The sequence below is a fragment of the Rhinolophus sinicus genome, linkage group LG05, assembly GCF_036562045.2.
Source record: "Rhinolophus sinicus isolate RSC01 linkage group LG05, ASM3656204v1, whole genome shotgun sequence".
Taxonomy (NCBI): Eukaryota; Metazoa; Chordata; class Mammalia; order Chiroptera; family Rhinolophidae; genus Rhinolophus; species Rhinolophus sinicus.
The window spans coordinates 111,479,647-111,499,954 of NC_133755.1; the positions used below are offsets into that span (position 1 = coordinate 111,479,647).

Sequence of the window (20,308 nt, forward strand, 5' to 3'; positions counted from 1 at the left end):
TTCCTTGCTTAGTCTTAAATGAATTTTTATTTTTATTTTTTTTGGCAGTAAAGGAAAAAATTCAGAACTCTGACAAATATTTCAGAGGATGTCCAAAAACGTCCCATGAATAGTTTACATAAGATATTGGTAATAATTAGATATTACCCGCACTAATTTCCCACTCTGCTCTTGAGAATTTCTTTCCTTGAACTATATCAAAATTCAGAACTATGAAGAGAAAGAAGAGACCATCTTCCCTCATTTACACCTGAAATAATGGACAGTGTCACTCACAAGATCAACTTTTCATTTATCAATTACAGCACGGAACACCATGCCTCTTCTATTGTCTAAAGGAAGATTACAAAGATGAGCATGCAGAACTTCTCATGAGCAGTATGGAAACATTTTGAAGAACCATATGATGCTTTCACCTTCCCACATTCCTCCTCCTGCTTGCGAAAACTTATCTAATCTCTCATGAATGGCCCAACATAAACCTTGCTTTTCTAGGCTCTATTAGTGATATCAAGCCTGTCCCTGCCCCTGTCTAGAATCAGCTGCAGCTTAAGGGAGCACTTGAAGCAGAAAGCCCTCCGCTGTCAGCAGTACAGGCCTGGCCTCACTGAGGAGGACATGCGCCCTTCCCACGGCATCCCACATCCAATGCCTGATCCAGGTGGGGGAATAAGGCCAGGAAACCTCACAACTCAGGATAACTATGAAAGGTCTTCTTTGTTCCAGTGAGGCCAGTATGGGGTGGGGGTAGAGGCTCATCTATCACTTGGCCTGCATCTAAGCTCCATTTCTCCCTCTACCCAGTCCTGCTTCCTTCTCCCCATCCACAGATGCTGCTCCCAAGAACACTCCCTAATAAACATCCTTACACGCTACCACCATCTCAAAATCTGTTTCCTAAGAAACTTAACCTGCGATAATTATGTTAGGAGTGGCCCCAAAAGACAGACAATAGGTTGGGGGCGTGGAGCTGGATGACTACTGCCTGGCTAGTAATGAGAACCAACCATCTCTGTTGGTTGTTGGAGCACAGCCAGCCTCTGGCACAGGGTCATCACTAGTCATTTCGGATAGTGTACAATATCAAGGTTGCCATAGAGCCCAAATTTTGGAAGCCGCCACCCTCCCTGTGTTATAGGTCCTTCTAGAAGATTATGTATTAGAGACCAAAACTTGGGGGGCAGGAGGGAAAAATGAGCACTTCACAACAGAATAAAACCATAAAAAGGTGTTTAATTTTATTCAGGAAAATACAAAATAGAATCACTGTGAGACACCATTAGTTGCCCAGGAGAATAGTTAAATTTGAGACAGAAAATACCAAGTTTTGGCAAAGATGTTGAAAACATGAACTCTCATTTCCTGTTAGAAAAAGTAGAAATGACAAATTTGGAAAATACTTTAGCATTTTTTAAGGTTGAAAAAATATACATGCTATGGCTTGGCAATTCTCCTAGGTATATCTAGCCCCTAGCTAGGTATATATCTATCCCCCAAGAGCTATGCACGTGCATGTACATTGGGAGAGTGCTACAGACTGAACTTTAAAATGCTAAGTAGTATTCCAGTGTATAGATCTTGTATAATGACTTATTAAAATAAGATGACTTATTTTACTGGTCTCAGTTGATGGGCACCCAGGTCACTTAATCTTTTGCTATGATAAACAACATACATGAGAGGGCAGTTGTAGCATGAGTTCCTAGCAAAGTGGTTTTTCTGGATACTTTGTCATTCCGAGAAATATTTTAAAATTTTTTTATTGTGAAATATAATACACACGTAGAAAAGTGCCCAAAACACAAATGTATAGGTCAATAAATTCATCACAACGTGATCATCTATGTAATAACTGTCTTAGTTAAAAAAAATAGACCACTGTCAACAAGCACCCTACAAAGTCCCTCCTGTCCTCTTCAAAGTACTCCCCACCTTTAAAGTCCTTTTATGGTAATTACTTGTTTTTCTTCATGAATTCATTATCTAAGCATTCATTCCTAAATATTATACTTACACTTTGCTTTATTTATGAATGTTAGAGTAAAAGAATACATATTGAATGATTTCACATCTAACTTTACTCAGCATGGATACATTCATTTGTGAGATTTATCCATTTTGTTGCCTGTAGCTATGTTTCATTCATTTTCTTTTTTGTATAGTATTCCATTGTAGAAATATACCACAATTTATTTATCTGTTCTAATATTGATAGGCTTTTGGGTTGTTCCCAGTTGGGGGCTATTATAATGAATGCTACAATGAACATTCTTGTATATGTTTCTGTATTGGTCAGCTAGGGCTGGCATAACAAAATACCACAGACTGGGTGGCTTAAACAACAGAAACTTATTTTCTCACCGTTCTGGAGGCTAAAAGTTCAGGATCCAATGTGTCATTAGGGTTGGCCTCTGTCCTTGGCTTGCAGATGGCTGCCTTCTCACTGTCCTCCATGGCCTTTCCTCAGTGTGCGCTGAGAGAAAGGAAGGAGCATGAGAGTGGGAGCTCCAGTCTCTTCCTCTTCTTGTAAGGACACCAGTTTTATCAGGTTAGGGCTCCACCTTTATGACCTCATTTAACCTTAATTAAGCCCTCTCTCTAGAGTCAGTCACACTATGGGTAGAGCTTCAACATACAAATTTTGGGTAAGAACACAGTACAGTCCGCAACACTCTGCCCGAGTACATGCACATGCAAAGCTCTTGGGGAATAGGTATATAGATAGCTAGAGGCTAGATATACCTAGGAGAATTGCCAAGCCATAGCATACACATTTTTTCAAGATTATAAAATGATGCTATTTTCTAAATTTGTACTCATACTTTTCCTAACACAGTAAATGAGAGTTCATGTTTTTGATATCTTTGCAAAATTTGGTATTTTCAGTCTTAAAATTTAACTATTCTCATGGGCAAGTAATGGTGTCTCGTAGTGATTCTATTTTGTATTTTCCTGAATAAAACTGAACACCTTTTTATGGTTTTATTCTGCTGTGAAGTACTCGTTTTTCCCTCCCCATTTTTTGGTTGGATTGTCTGTAGTTTTCTTACCGATCTGTTGGAGCTCTTTATATTTTCTGAATATGAGCCCTTTGTTCATCGTTTGTGTTGTAAATATCTGCTCTGTGGTTTGACTTTTCACTTTTTTTTCTTTTTTTAACTTTTTATTATTTTAAGTGTTTTATTCCAGGACCCATCAGCTCCAAGTCAAGTAGTTGTTTCAATCTAGTTGTGGAGGGCACAGCTCACAATGGCCCATGTGGGGATTGAATAGGCAACCTTGTTAAGAGCACCCCGCTCTAACCAACTGAGCTAACGGGCTGCCCTGACTTTTCATTTTCTTAATGGTATCATTTGAAGATGTTTTTAAATATTAATGCCCTACAATTTATCCATTTTTTCCCTTGTGGTTGGTGCTTTTTGTGTCCTGTTATAATAAGGTTTTCCTGTCCTTGAGGTCATAAGGCCCATTTGTCTTCTAGAAACTTTATTTTGCCTTTTGTATTTAATCTATAATTTACCTAGAATTTCTTAAATTGCATTGAGATCATTGTAGATTCACATGCAGTTGTAAGAAATAATACAGAGAGATTCTTTGTGCACTTTCCCAATTTCCCATAATGGTAACATTTTGAAAAATGTAAAATATCACAACCAGGATATTGGTATTAATACAGACCTTATCCCCCAGTTTTATTTGTAGTTTGTGTGTGTGAATTAAGGCCTATACAATTATCTCACCTATGTCGGTTTGTGTATCCACCACCAAAAACAAGATATGGAATAGTTCTAATACCACGAGGATCCCTCATTGCCTTTTTTATAGCCACAACCATCTCCCTTCCCCAAAGTCGCCATATATGCACAATTCTATTTTAGGGTTGTGGTTGTGGTTATAAAAAAGGCAATGTGAGGGATCCTTGTGGTATTGAAACTAGTCCGTATCTTGACTTTGGTGGTGGATACACAAACGAACATAGGTGACATAATTGTATAGACCTTAATTCACACAAAGTACAAATAAAACTTAAAAAGAAAATGGCACTTGACCTCTGTAATCTTCCTCCCAAAAACCTATAATCCCAGTCTAATCATGAGAAAAACATGACACAAATTCCAGTAGAAGGGCAGCCTGTAATACATTTGGCCAGTATTTTTCAAAATTATCAAGTTCAGCAAAACCAATAAAAGTCTAAGAAAATGCCAGTCGAGAGGAGACTAAGGAGACAATGATAATTAAATGTAATGGGATCCTGGAACAGAAAAGGAAGAGCAGGCAAAAATTAAGGAAATCTGAATAAAGTATGGACTTTAATAATAATGCATAACTACTGGTTCATGAATTGTTAACAAATACACATTTGTTAACAATATACTCATATATTTCACTTAATAGTAGGGAATAAAAATAATAGGGGAAAATGGGAGGATCTAGTATGGAACTCTAATATCTCCTCAATTTTTCCATAAATCTAAAACTGTTCTAAAAAATAAAATATGTTAATAAAAATTAAACAGGAAATATTTACAAATGAAATACATCCAGAACTTGCCTCAAAATAATCTAGATACTATAGGGAATATGATAGAACAAGATTATTGATAATTGTTGAAGCTGGATAATAGATTGGGGTTCATTACACTGTTCCCTCTACCTCTGCTTATGTTTGAAATTTTTTAGAATAGAAAGTTTAAGAAAAAAGAATAAGAAATCTGTATGTCCAAGTATGGGAGAGAGAAAAAAAGAGTCTGAGAGTAAGTTATGAATAAGAATGGATTTGGAAGGGGAATTTTACTTGTCATCTTATATCCTTCTGTACTATTTATATTTGTATGTGCATGTTAAAAAATACAACATTAATTAGATAACTTGACACATGTCCTACAAAGAAAAGTCTATTCAAATGAATACATTTTAGTTGATTCTCCAATCTCAAGGGGTCTTTTTTAATCCCTTAAACAGAGTAACACACTTCCTTGTAATAAGCAGACCATAACTCCCATGAGTCTCCTGCCTTATGTTTTCGCGGTGCAGCTCACTTACCCAGCATGTGCTTGGAACAGTGTGGAACACCCACTCACTGAATTAAAATAAACCCAATCACATCTTGTTTCAGGAAATGTTTGTTTTAAATAAAATACATAATTTTTAGATGCAAAGAGGAAATAAATCTGCCTGAATGCCAGCCTAGCTTACTGCTTCATAAAGTGGGATCCACGAAAGTGATAATGAAACCTTGGAAGATATTTTAACTGAAAAACCCCAACAGAGGTACAGAGAATAAAGCTGCTCAGGATAATAAAAGTGCCAGGTAGTTTTGGGTGTTTTTGGTTGTTGCTGGTAGTTGATGCTGTGCTTCTTGCTTTGCTTTTGTCTGGAATTATAGAGGACTGTGGGGTAACTGCTCCCCTTTTGCAGAGCCAAGGTTCTAAGCAGCTGTTGCATCAGGAAGCCCTTGTATAGGCTGTTTTAGCAGGTTGAGACTCATGGCCTTTCCCCATGTGACAATTCTTCTTACATATGAGTATATGAGGAAAAGGATTTGATAAATAGCAACTACTAAGACAGCATGGTACTCTTGAGCCATTCTCTTCTGAAACAATTTACACGACTTACAACCCATAGCACAGAGGGCAGAGGGGATGAGGAAATTGAAAGTGCTTCAAAATCTTTATCCTGCTCTATACCACGATCCCACTGACCACTTTGCAATGTTTCTATAAAAGCATAAAAAAGGCAGCATATCAATGCCCTGAATAAGAGATAAACTGTTATGGATGTCCCCACTATCTCGGGTATAAAAATTAGAAGCAGTTTCCTCATCCCCAACAGATCTATGACCAGGTATGACCTGAGAGCCTGACCATCAATCAACCTCTCTTCCAACAGATCTACCACTCCAAAGAGGGCACAAGGGCTTGGACTTTCTAAATATTTAAACAATTCAAGTCAACAAAAACCTCACTAGCAGGGGGCTGATTGAGAAACCAATGTAACATCTGATTATTACTGGATAATATCCTCAGTAGCAAATAAAAGGACTTCCACCAAAAAACTTTTTTGAATAGCATGTCTGTAAAGTTCTCAATCTTACACGCATTGCTATTTTAAAAGAACAATCAATTAGTTTAGGACCCAATAAAGAAAAGGAAGTGTTCTTCACCTTTGGTTACAAAGTCCCCTAAATCATCTTAGACGGAACTCTCCCAGACTCTGAGCGCAGTTGTGAGACTTGTCCTCATGTAAATGATAGTTACTATGCTGAACCGTGATGGGTAGATGAGATTGGAAACTCTTCCCTTTCCTCTTACCCCTTTATATACTTGATAATCTGTGGGGAATTTTAGGATGAAGACCACTTTGAAAAAGTTGCCTAAGAGGGGCTGGCACAGTGGCTCAGGCGGTTGGAGCTCCGTGCTCCTAACTCCGAAGGCTGCCGGTTCGACTCCCACATGGGCCAGTGGACTCTCAACCACAAGGTTGCCAGTTCAATTCCTTGAATCCCGCAAGGGGTGGTGGACAGCGCCCCCTGCAACCAAGATTGAACAGGAACCTTGAGGTGAGCTACAGCTGAGCTCACCCAGATGGCTCAGTTGGTTGAAGCGCGTCCTCTCAACCACAAGACTGCCAGTTCAATTCCTCGAGTCCCGCAAGGAAAGTGCGCTGCGCCCCCTGCAACTAGCAATGGCAAATGGACCTGGAGCTGAGCTGTGCCCTCCACAACTAAGATCGAAAGGACAACAACTTGACTTGGAAAAAAGTCCTGGAAGTACACAGTGTTCCCCAATAAAGTCCTGTTCCCCTTTCCCAATAAAATCTTTAAAAAAAAAAAAAAAAAAGTTCCCTAAGAATTCTTACACCAAAGGCCACTTTACCTCTTAAGTGGAACACCCACAAACAGGGAGCATAATAATTGGCATAAATAGGATTCTAGCTCTACCTAGTGGCCAATAGTGGGACTAACTCCTGAAATAAGAAATTTGCCCAAGTCGCAAAGATGTGTTAACAGAAAGTAAGGGATGACGTCTGTTAGGTTGAACTAGGTAAAACAAGCGTGATCAAATGTTCAGTCTCGTCTTGGCAGCACTTGTGTTATTCAGGTATGTTCTGAAAAGATAACCAAGAAGAATTGACTATCTCTGTTGTAGAGTTAGTCCCTAACTAAATGTAGAGAGAATTGGCTATTTACAACATGTAATCATATAACAGAAACAGTCCTTCACAGGAAACCCTTGCATAGAGGAGGGTCTGGAATAGACAAAAAAAAAAAGCCTCATAGCCAGGATTGCCAGATAAAGTACAACATGCCCAGTTTTATTTGAATTTTAGGTAAATATTTGTGTTGTATAATTATGTTCCAAGTACCTAAAACTTAAGGATTTTTTGGTTTAACAAATGAGAGGTTGCCAGAGGAGGGGGGTGGGCAAAATGGGTGAAGGGGGTCAAAAGGTACAAACTTCCAGTTATAAAATAAATAAATCCTGGGGATGTAATGTACAGCATGTTAATTATAGTTAATAATACTATATTGTATATTTGAAAGTTGCTAAGAGAGTAGATCTTAAAAGTTCTCATTACAAGAAAAAAATTATAACTATGTGAGGTGATACATGTTAACTAGACTTACTGTGGTAATCATTTCACAATATATACAAATATTGAATCATTGTCTTGTACACCTGAAACTAATATGTTAAATGTCAATTATACCTCAGTAAACAAACCCATAAAAATGGCATCACAAAATTATCAAATGGATGATTGATTTGAAGAAGATGAAAAAAAATGCAGCCCAAGAGAGCTCCATGGAGTGTAAGGGTCCATTCCAGACTATATTTCAGTCTTTTATGGGTTCCTCAGAGATCCCTCCAAATGGGTCCTTTAACTACATGTCCCCATCAAGGGTGAATCTTCCTCTGACAGAACATTTATGACTTCCTCTAGTCCCTGGGTGATAAGAGACGACTGGGCATTTTAGTATCTGAAAGTGACAAAATTAAGTAAAAGGCTATGGAATCCACCTGAGATTTTTTTCAGGGGGTGTGGAAGAACAATCTGAGCAAATTTAGTGAGAGAGAAAAAAAGTTACTTCTTGTTTGCACAGGATCAAGTCCAATTCAATAAAAAAACTGGCGCAACATACCTACTAGATTTAAAAAAAAACAAACCCAAAAACTAGTAAGTAGAGTGAGAAAAATAACAATAAGAACAAAAATAAGAATAGTTAATATTTATTGAGTGCTTAATACCTGCCTGATACTTTTCTAAGCCCTTTAAATTTATTATCTCATTTAATCCTCATAATTTCATGTGATACTATATTATCCCCATTTGCAGATGGAGAAACCAAAGCACAAAGAAATAAACATGGGCCAAAAATGGTATCACTCATGCTAAAAGCCCATGATACCAAACCTAGATTTAATACCAGTCTAATTGCAGTTTCAACCTCTCCCAGAAACATAATCTTAATCAACTAGTATGGAATTTTCTGGTGAGCACCAGTAATCTGTCACATGGGCCCTCTCCATTCACCATAAAAAGAACAATCTGCATGATAAAAACCCTTCCTCTTCTGTTCCCCCAAAGAAAATTGTCCCAGCCCAAAAACAATCCTTTCTTTGTCAATAGTTCCCTTGCCCCACCCTTCTTCCTATTAAAATTGTCCATTCGGTACAACCCCTAAAGGCTCTTCCAGTTGCTGGATGGGATGCTACCTGATTCATGAACTGCTTAATAATGCCAATTAGATTTCTAAATTTACTGTGTTGAATTTTGTTTAATAGCACAAAGAGCATATATAACTTGACCAAGGTCAAGCAGCTACTAAGTTTTCATAATACTCAGGCATTTCCTTGTATAGAGAATGAACAAAGAAATCTCTCATCAACAAAAACAGGGCTATTCTTTTCTTTTTTAGGCTCATGTTTGAATGATTTAAATAAAACGTATGCTGGTGAATGGTAATGCAATATTTTGACTTAAAATAAATCTGTTTGCTCATTTAGATGATCAAAATACGTTTCTCATATATTATATATTTGGTCTTCATCCACAGTTGTTGGCTCACAGCTCCCAAAACCCTCGGAATTTTTTGTGAGGAGAGCGATTAAAGGGGGTCTCTTGTTATGTAATAAGGTGACTTTTGGACCACACCTATGGATAGGAGGTGGTTCCCCGGGGAACCAATCATGTAATTCGAGGGTTGGAACACAGTCATACCCCTAGACCTCCAGGGAGGGGAGAGGGGCTGGAGACTGAATCAACTGGCAATGGCCAATGATGTAATCAATCATACCAAGGTAATGAAGCCTCTGTAATAACCCAAAAGGAGAGTTCAGACAGCTGTGGGACACTCCATGCCCTATCCCTATACCTTGCCCTATGTATTTCTTCTATCTGGTTGTGGCTGAATTAAATATTTTTATAATAAACCAGTAATCTAGTGAGTAAGAATTTCCTGAGTTCTGTTAGCCAACTGACAAATTAAAGAAACCCAAGGATCAGAGACAACAAACCAAAAGCTCAAGTCCTGCAGCCGAAGCACGAGCAGAGGACTTTGACCTCCAGCTGTACCCAGAGCCGAAATCTTGCCCCCACCCCCAAACACACATACAGAACCAAAGGACAAGGACATAACCGGAACTTGAACATGGGAACCCTTTCAGAAGCAAAGGGTCCATTGTCCAAAAAGATTGTGAAGGCATGCGATGTTGACACCTCTTTACAATAAATGGCCAAGTTCCAAGGTCCTCCAGTTAAAACTTTACCCACCAGTACTTCTGCATACCTGTTCCCCCTAACACTCCAGAAAAATCTTTAACCTAGTCCAGCAAGCAAGATGAAATTTGAGGCACTATTAGGTGGTCTCCTATCTTCTCGGTGCGTGCCTTCTCAATCAGTAAACCTTTCCTTACTCCCCCCACTTCACCCCCCCCAAAAAAAGAGAGACAGAGACAGACCAACCCAAGGAAAGGGCCATGGGAACCTCTAATTTATAGGCAGAAGTACTGGTAACAATCTGGACTTGCAATTGGCATCTGATGTCCAAGGTCATTGGAACCTCTAATCTGTAGCCTGTTGGTCAGAAACACCTGGGCTTGTGACCAGCATCTGAAGTGGGGGTGAAGGGGCAGTATTGTAGGACTGAACACTTAACCTGTGGAAGATGATGCTATCTTTGGGTAGATAGTGTCAGAATTGAGTTGAATTGCGTCTTGGTGTGGGGAAGCTCCCGTACCCCATGATGAAATTGGGTTCATGAACCCAAAATTGGTAAGAATTGAGAACACTTGTTCTCTCAGCTTCTGAATTAGAAATGGAAATATGGTCAAATTAAGTGAATTAATATAAATCAATGGTTCTCAAGCTTTAGTGGCCAGCTTACTGAAGCACAGGTTGCTGGGTCCACACCAGAATTTCTGATTGAGTAGATCTGAAACCAGAGGCCAACTCTGAGGCCGGTGCTGCCAGCGCCGCTCAGCAAATAGACCAACACAGGAGTTGGGTCATAGAATAAATGTTTAGCGCACCAGTGGTCTGAGAAGGCAGGTTAACACCTCCAAAAACTGCCTTAATACTCTCAGACCGGCTGGGGATATTTAAGGGAAAATCTGGGCGTTCCTCTAAAGGCTCCAGGATGGTTCTGGGGGTCTGCATGGAAACTTCCCTCTGGCAATGGGATTCTCTGGTGGAGTCAACAACCCAGGAACAATGATGGGATTAGCTTGGGAAGAATGCTAGACCAGAGATTGTGATCAATAAGCCTAAGGGTATTAATCATAAATTTCAGGGCAGGGTAATTTTCTAAAAGAGGGAACTGGGTGGGACAGGGAACACTCCCAGCTCAAGCAGCTGGGAGATGATGTACTGTTAAGCTATAAATCAAAAAAAGGTGAGGCTCGGATGTTGCCAGGGGTCCCAACCAGCCCTACCTCAGATCTAAGGTGGATCTGCAAGGTTGAATTTCTAACACATTTGGAGGTCATGCTGATACTGCTGACCCCGGACCACTTTGAGAATGTCTGACTGTATTACCTAGGACTCTTTTAAGCTCCCTCAAGTTGGATTTTCTCATTGGTACAGTGGGCATAACAATAGTGATGTGTGGATTAATGAAGATAAGGATGTGGAAGTGCTTTGTAAATCCAGCACCAGAGGAAAATTGGTAGCAATTACTATTATCACACATATGGCTTCGAGAGTGAATACTAATGCTGCTTGGGAAGTGTTGATGTTTGAATATTTTATCTTGCTACAGTAGTCCATATTCAAATACATGGGCATGACAAGGGATTCAAATAATATCAAATGGAATGAAGAGGGGGGAGAACACTTTCCTGTGCTAGAACCCCATCCAATCTGCAAATATAATAAGCTTTCTTATGTGTCCTGCCAAAAATAAAAATGTTCCATATGTATACACACTGGAGTTGCACTATATGTAAATTTAACTTACTGAATGTTAGTAAGTAAGAAGTCCCCTCAGTTACCCAAAATATGAATATCCCACTGGGCTGAGTGTTGAAGACATATATTATTGCAATACCTAGGCACTAAATGTAAGCAAATTAATTCACGGCATGTTCAAATTTTACAGAAACATCTAAGCTATGAGTTATTACAGGTAATGTTGTACTCACATATTTTTGCCCCAGGGCCTTTAAACTAAAACCCCTTTGAAATGCAAGTACCCTGTATCTCCTTTTACATCCTGCACACATAATTACATTTGTTTAACAAAAGTTAGTAAGTTCCTCCCCACAAAGAGCCAGAATCTGCTTCCACAAACTTCTAAACAATGGACTTGTTTTGGCTTCCAGAATATGACAGAATAAGTCAAATGCATCTTATGTTAATGACAAGAATTCAAGATCTTAGACTAACATTTTGTCTTCTCCCACTCCACCCAAATCATTCTTCTTACAAAATTATCTAAAAATAATTATGTTTCCTGCTGAAGAATATCATTCAAATATTAAGCTTGCTTTTATTAAATAAAACAATTAATTGCCCTCCCCTAAGAAATACTGAGGTTTTTGCCTGAAAGGACATGACCATTCAATCCTTTTTACATTACACTCTAGAGATAAATGGTGACTTACTGGACAACTATATCTGAATTCAAAAGACTAGTTTTCCTTTGAAGTGAAAATTAAATAAACAATGACTACCTCAAAAAATTCCCCACAGCTTCTAGATCTATAACTATACACTTTTTTCTTTCACACCCAGCACAACTCAGCCATCCAAGTACCCAAGCAAAGAGCCATTTCAGAGACCAGAAATGGGCCCCGCAGAACAAAGTGGCCATATGTATACAGCCCTAGCTGTAGTTCCAGGAAAAAGGTTCAGTAACAAAGTATGAGAGCCATTCCAAATAATGCTGCAAAGAACATTCTGGTATACTCATAATTCTGTAAGAGAGTTCCCAGAAGTTATCTTGAATTGTAATGTTGAGATACAGAATGTCAGGAAAACTTCCCAAAATGGCATTATCTTTTAAAATAATGTTCGCCAACTTCAGAGGTGAAAAATTGTATTTGTGTCCATTTGAATTTCTAAGTAAGAGTGAAGCTGAATACTGTCTTTCATGAGCATGTGGGTTATTAGTGTTTTTTCATTGGTGAATTAACTATTGTTCTTTGAGGCTTGTTCTATTAGGATTTACTTTACTTGCTGATTGATGAGACCTATTTAACTATTCATATATTAGCCATCTGTTGGTCCTGATATTGTAGATATCCCCCATGCCCCAGCCATTTATGACCTTTTTTAAAGAAAAAATATTTTCTTTTTTTTTTTAATTTTATTAAATTTATTGGGGTGACAATTGTTAGTAAAATTACATAGATTTCAGGTGTACAATTCTGTATTACATCATTTATAAATCCCATTGTGTGTTCATCACCCAGAGTCAGTTCTCCTTCCATCACCATATATTCGATCCCCCTTACCCTCATTTTCAATTTTTATGCTCTAATGAATCTATAGTCATCTTTCTCCAAGACAAGGTAGAGATCTACCTTTGCCTTTTAACTAAATGGTGAGCCAGTTATTAGAAACCTTCCTATACTTAACTCTTAATAGTTGGTACATATTTCTTTTCACTATAAATGAAAATTGACAATTCTCTAGTGTTCTGCAACTTAACTTTCCTCAAAATATCTTGGAATTCTTTTCACATCAATACATATAATTTTTGACAGATAATTTTCATTATATGTGTTATATAGTATTATATAATCCTGTTGAATGAAAGTAAAATGATTTAATAAATCAATCTAGGTTATCTTTTCTCCAGTGTTATAAAATACAACACTCAGTAGGGAAAAGCCTCACAGTTTGTATTCTAAAACAGAAACCTGGGGAAGAGTCAAGTAATCTAAAGTAAACATTCATTTTGGAAAGTCAAGTTATGGGACTGGAGAGGAGAACCATCCTGAGGCTGGTGGGGAAGTGCCACCCTGAGCAACTCACACCTTCTCACCACCCATGTGTCATCCTGCTCTGCTGGCGCACCCCACCCATCAAACCACCATCCTGAACACAGGGGATGGCCCTAGGCCCCAGCACTTGATTATCCTCTACCCTTCACCAGACAGATGGGTCGTGAACCCTTCCCTTCAAACTTTACTAAAGCCTCAAAAAGAAAGGAATTGCCCATCTGTTCCCCCTTTTAGTTGCCTCCCCTGCTGCAGACCCAAAGCCCCAGTTCATTCCTCTCTAGCTCCCTGTTTGTTTGCCCTACTTGTCCCCCGTTAAAGTCCATGCCTTGACAGAAGCTCAGGTTAGGAGTCCTTGAGGGCTGGACATTTTCTTTTTTAGCAATACAACTGAACATTATTTAATTTGCCAGTTTAATAAATTTAAAGCTTATATAGCCCCAATACAACAATAGACATGCTTTGTCTTAAAGTTAGAAAGAAAAGCAAATTAGGTCCCACTTTAGACATCCGCAGTCAAGTTAGCATAACCTTGCGTTTCCATTACTGCTGCAGAGATAACATGGCTACAGGACCTGGCAGAGCCACCTCTCTCTGAACAAACCATAACTTCCAAAGTCTACATGCCTCCTCGGAAAATATTATTACCTGATTAGTTGCTACACAACTGAATGTTTCAGATTTTTCATGTAAGTAACATTCCAGACACTTCTTTACTGAAAATATTCCCTGAAATCCTGAAAATGTTCCCTGGCCACATCTTCATTTTTGTTTTCTCTCTAGAACAGGGTTTCTGGGGAGGTGGCAAAGCAGACACCTTAACAAATGTTTCTGGATTAAATGAACCGATGAGAACAGTGAGGAGGCAAGGCAGCGGGATTAGAAAAGAATCAGGATCTAAACTGAGAACCTAGCTAGAGGGGAGATACGAACTAAACTACTCTGAGTGGTTCGGAGGAACTAGAAGCTTTTTTTCTTTTTCTTTTGCCATGTCAAAACAATTTCATTTGCGGTCAGTTGTGAATGTTCATATCATTAAAATGACAACTTAATTTGGTTGTAAGTTTCTTTGATCACTGCTCTTGTTTTTAGAGGTGCTGATGTAACACAACTTAAAAATTAAAGGGATCATCGGCTTACAAAATTGGCTTATCAAATCCTGTTTTGATTTTCCATATTTTTAAAAATGTTCTATTATATTTGGCATACAATGGTATATTAGTTTCAAGTGTACACATAGTGATTTGACATTGATACACCTTACAATGTAATTACCACATTAAGTCTAGTAACCATCTCTCACCATGCAGTTATTCCAATATTGATTATATTCTCTGTGGTTTATACTACATATAGAAAACCCTAAAGACTTCACCATAAAACTATTAGAACTAATAAATGAATTCAATAAAGTTGCATGATACAAAATTAATATACAGAAATCTGTTGCATTTCTATGCGCTAATTACAAATGATCAGAATAATTAAGAATTCCATTTACAATTACGTCAAAAAGAATAAAATACTTTGGAATAAATTTAACCAAGGAGGTAAAAGACTTGTACTCTAAAAACTATAAGACACTGAAGAAATTAAAGAGGACACAAATAAATGGAAGGACATACTGTGCCCACAGACTGGAAAGATTAATGTTAAAATGTCCATACTACCCAAAGCAATCTATAGATTCAATGCAATCCCTATCAAAATACCAATGGCATTCTCAGAACTAGAATAATCCTAAAATCCATATGGAACCACAAATATAAACTTGACCCCCAATAGCCAAAGTAATCTTGAAAAAGAACAAAGTTGGAGGTGTCATACTCCCTGATTTCAAAGTGTTAGGTTGGTGCAAAAGTAATTGCAGTTTAAAAGCTTAAAAATTGCAAAAGACCACAATTACTTTTGTAGCAGCCTAATATATTACAAAGCTATAGTGATCAAAACAGTATGGTATTAGCATAAAAACAGACACAAAGATTAATGGAACTGAACAGAGAGCCTAGAAATAAATCTTTGCTTATATGGTGAATTAATCTATGATAAGGAGGAAAGAATATACAGTGGAGAAATTGATGAGGCAGAAAAGGGTTAAGAAAAGTGAGCCTGAAGGGGGACTGCCCAGGCATGCATCCCCTCCCCAGGAACCGCCCAGGTTCATCCCCTAGAAATAAATCTAAGATGTCTAAACCTTCTTAAGAAGAGGAGATAAGACCCAACTGGTTTTAACTGGTTTTTCACACATGCACAAACTGCCAAAATCTGCCCCTTAGTTGAACTCTAGCCTAATTACAGTGCAGTTAAAATGGAATGAACATTAAGGCTTGCCCTCCCGTGCACTGTTGGCTTTTCAGTATGCATTCTGGGTAAGAGCATGCGCAGAAAGAAACCAGTTATATAACCAACATATGTCAATCAAATGACCTCAGTCAATATATCATATCTCTTGCCATAAGATTTCCTACACTTTCCTATATAAGAAAAAGCTAACCTGAAATTAGGTGCAGTCCTCTGCCCCGGCAACGTGTAGGCTGGCTTCTTCCTTCTTGAATAAACTTACTTCCTTGCTCTCCTCATTTCAGGGTGAGTCTGTGAATTCTTTTCACCTTTTGCAAATGACCAGGGGTTAATTGCAAAGAAACAACAGAAATGACAGTCTCTTTAGTTAAGTGTTGTTAGGAAAACTGGACTAGAAACTAGACAGCTCACCACCTGCTTAGAACTCTAGGTGGCTTCTTAGCATAGGGCCCTGGGCCAACCTGCCTCCCTCCCTTTCTGGCCTTGCCCCAGCAGCCACAGGGCTCTACTATCAGACCACAGGTCTTCGTAGGGCTGTCCATCCCCTCCACCTGGCCAGGCTCACTACTGCCAGCCACCCAGCTCTCACCCAGAAGTGACTTCCTCAGGGAACCTTCCCTGACCTCCCAGGTCCAATCCCCACTGCAGTTTCCAAAGCACCCTCCAGCTCCTCAAAACACAGCACCTTCATAAACTAGTGGACTCTTAGATCCACATAACTCCCTAAACAGGCTGAAATCTCCTGGAGGGCCATGCCTGCCTGTCTGCAGAGGCTAGTAAACTTTTCACAGCCTATCCAGAAGCCAGAGCAGCGGAGGGCCCTCCTCCCCCGTCCCCATGAGGCCCTTGATCCCGGGAATCCTGGCAATGGGTCTGGGTCTGCTGAGGGTAGGGAGTGAGATCAGTTTGGTTGTTGCTGGAGGGTCCCCACCAGGAATGCTTACACAGGCTGGGACTCTCCCTCTTCCCCACTCCATCCAAAATATAAAACCATTTCATTTGACTCTATTTCAATGTATATTTAATGTAAATATATGAACCCTGGGGAGAGAATGTGAATGTTGGGCCTTGATTTTCTAATCTGTAAAATGGCAATAATATTGTGAGAATTGAGTTAATGCAAGAGATGGAGTTCCCGACTGACAATGAGCATTGGCTATTATTAAACACTTTGTGGCCAAAGGATTTCACTAGGTTGGATTTTGTTTTTATCAGCTGTTTTGTAAGCAGCCCAGGCTTTTCTGGACTATGTTATACCCTAGTTTTATCTCCTCTCCAACTCTCTTTAGCCTTAAAGTCTGACCTTCCTTAGGGCACTCATCTCCATTACAATGAAAGCTCCTTTTACTTCCCATAATCCTTTCACTTAGCCTTGGTGGGAAACTAGTTAAGAGCTTCAAACTTAAAAAAAAAAAAAAAAAAAAAGGGCAACCAAGACAACCCACTTCTTTTTAACTATCAGGCTATTCCAAAACTTTTCCTATGAATTTTCTCAAAGCTTTGTGTTGTTCTAGTTTGGGGTTGAACAATCTTCTGGCCAGGGCATGTATGAGGTTTACAGCACATTCTTAAATTTCCAAATTTCGCCACTTTGACACAGATGAACCTAAAGCCATTTTCTACACTTAGAAGCAATGCCCTTAGGATAGAATTTCTAGACTTAAAGGGCAAGGGCAGTTTTCAAATGCTTCAATCACACTGCAGAATTAGAGTTCACAACTCTCCAATTTATAGTCACACATACAATCATTCACTGCCAACTGACTCTTTGAAGGGTGCACTAGCTGAGGGTAATTTGAGCATGCCACAACTGTTGGTCCATGAAGCCAACTCTAGCAATTAAGTACTGAAAACAGGAAGACTGTTCACCTATCAGGGAAAAAAAAAAGTTTGCCAGTTGTTTCTGGGTGAAGTTGTAGGGAAACAGGCAATCTTAAATATTGCTGCTGGGGAAATTATTTCAATCCCTTAGAAAGGCAAGTTGGTAATATCTAGCAAAATTATATGTTCTTCCTCTTTGGACCAGCATTCTCCTTCTGGGAATTTAGCCTACAGTTGTTTGATGGACATGTATCATTTGTCTCTTGCAGAAAACAGCTCATTGTTAGTTTTCTCTACCACTATTGGGTCAATCTCTCCAAGAAATAGTCAACACTTGTTACTACTATGTGTGATGCCTGTTCTAAATGCCCTACATATACAGAGGGTGCCAAAAAAATGTATACACATTTTAAGCAAGGGAAAAAAAACTATTAAAATTGTAATAATATATACCAATGACAAAAGATGAATGCATGTCATGTGTATACATTTTTTCGGCACCCCGGGTATTAACAGCTAAACCTCATAAATTTACAGAGTCAGATGCTATTATCTTCAATTTGGAGACAGATGGTGTCAAACAATTGGCTGAGGTCATAGGGCCAGAAAGTTCCCTTAAGTGGGACTCATTCTGGTTTTGAAGTACCAAGGAGTCCCTACTAGGGAAAACTGTAGTCACCATGCTATGACCCCTCAACCAACAGGAGTGAGCCTTACCTACAGTAATGCCTTCACCTACTCCCAATTCCACTTATCTTTTGGGGGCCTAGTGCAGCAATTCTGTAAGTGTAGAAGAATCCCAGAGACCCGGGCAAGGGGTCTGTGAGGTTCTCCTTTTCCACATACTTACCTGGTAAGGTTGAATTTTCTTCAAACTCCAACCTAAATATTCTGCAGCAGATTGAATGCAGATGAGAACCCAGCTAGCAGTCTACAAGGATAAAAAGCTGCTATACTGGGAAGGTACTGATGCTTCTATATTTGTTTTGGAGAATATATGGTTTTCATTTTACACATATTATGTTAATCTACTATTGGGTTATTTTTAAGAGTCCAGGTCAGTTCCAGACAACATCACCTTCTCCCCTAGATTGACTGGTTTTTTGGTCAGAGCTGCATCTCAGAACTTGGCTCCCAGACCCATGTTTTGTTTTTTGTTTTTTCACTTTAGCCGAGCGTGCTCCTGGATCTCTATACCTAGCTTCGGGGGTTTCAATAAGGGTTAATTACAAGGTCCATCTTGGCTGTGATGTTATCTCCAATACTTCAACCATATGTCAAGGAACTATTTATTTAAAATTTTATTCTTTAATTAGCAACCTTGGGGGAAAGTCACATCAGTACTCAGAGGCAAAGGCAGAAACCCAAAACCAGTTGTTTTCCCTTGTCAAGTTGGAGCAGAGATTAAACCAGGCCAGACCCACTCCAGCTCTGGCCACAGCCTACTTTCCACATCCTGGTCCCACGTACGTTGGTTGCAAACTGGCTTCACTTCATCGAAGGGCCTAGCTCAAGAGCATTCATGGCTTCCTCAAGTTTGAGCATCCCTGCACCAGAAAGCAACAATAGGTGTTTGTGAGGAAAGAGGGTAAGAGCCTGGACAATTCTCAACCTCTTTCAAAATTCCTTGTTGGGGCTTCTTGGCCAAGCGTTCTGATCCTAGGATTCTCAAGAACCTCAGAACATGGGCCCACGAGGCCCATTCCAACATCCTCCCAAGAAGCTGGGGGTGGAGGTTAGGAACTGGGTTGAGATCTCAGATAGCCCTACCCTGTGAGGCCATCCCCGGGCCACCTCTCATCAGGGTCCCTAAGACCGACCCACAGTACTACCGGAGGAGTCTCAGGGACAGCCCAGACACCAAGGGCCTCCAGGCGATGCCAGAGGTGCGGGTGGTGGTTGCCAAAGGGGAGAGAAATGGAGGGGTGAGAAGACGAACTGAAGGAGAGGGAGCGAAGCTGTCCACACGCCACCCAGAGCACCTCCTAACCGGGCTCTCACCTCGCTCCTGCCTCAGGCGGTGCCTCTCGGCCATGGACTGGAGCATCCACTTGGTCCGGAGCTTGTACAAGTAATTGCCGTAAACCACGACCTCGGTGAGGTCCGAGGATTCCAGAACCTTCAGCTCGAGCATGGCTTTGCTCACTTGCTCGATGTATGGGATTCGAGATCCGCCTGGACCTGTTTGGGGATGAAGATGAGCGCCCCAACCCCCGGAGGCCCGAGGCCGAAACACCCACGTCAAGGCACCGGGGTCAGGACTGGACTCACTCACCAAACATGGCTTCCAGCAGCCGCGTCTGGACCTGAAACACCTCGGGATCTTTCAAGTCTTCGGGAACTTTCACCCATGGTGGGATATCTCTCCGTTTTGGCAGCGTCCCCATCTTGAGGGCCTCGAAAGCAAAATCACGCTCCGACTCCGGATGGGCCTAACACAGTCGCCCAGCTCCACCACGCGCGTGAAAATTGAATACCTGGGCGGGCCCAGTCCACAACCAGGCCCCGCCCCGGAAGGCCCCGCCCCCTACCTGGCTGCCCAATCCCGCGCTCACAACGCGCCGCTCACCTACCCGCCTGCGCTTTAGGCAGGGGGGTGGCTTCGATCGCGTTACCTTCTCCCGAGCACTGGTGGGCCCAGCTGTCTCGGAGCTTACGAGGGTTTCCACCTGCATTGGCTCGTTTCTTCTGCACCAGAAAAACTGGGTTTTGGGAATGCGTGGTGCGAAGGTGCTGGTAAC

At 40.2% G+C, this 20,308-nt stretch overlaps 1 protein-coding gene across 1 annotated transcript; it reads right to left on the reverse strand.

Annotated features, from left to right (window-relative positions):
- Nucleotides 1-19,055: 19,055 nt before the first annotated feature.
- DPPA5 (developmental pluripotency associated 5) lies at nucleotides 19,056-19,954 on the reverse strand. The gene is made up of 3 exons (XM_019749275.2): nucleotides 19,843-19,954; nucleotides 19,569-19,748; nucleotides 19,056-19,114 (listed from the first exon to the last, which is right to left on the reverse strand). Exons 1-3 carry the CDS (start codon nucleotides 19,952-19,954, stop codon nucleotides 19,056-19,058), a joined length of 351 nt encoding a protein of 116 aa, XP_019604834.1.
- Nucleotides 19,955-20,308: the final 354 nt, after the last annotated feature.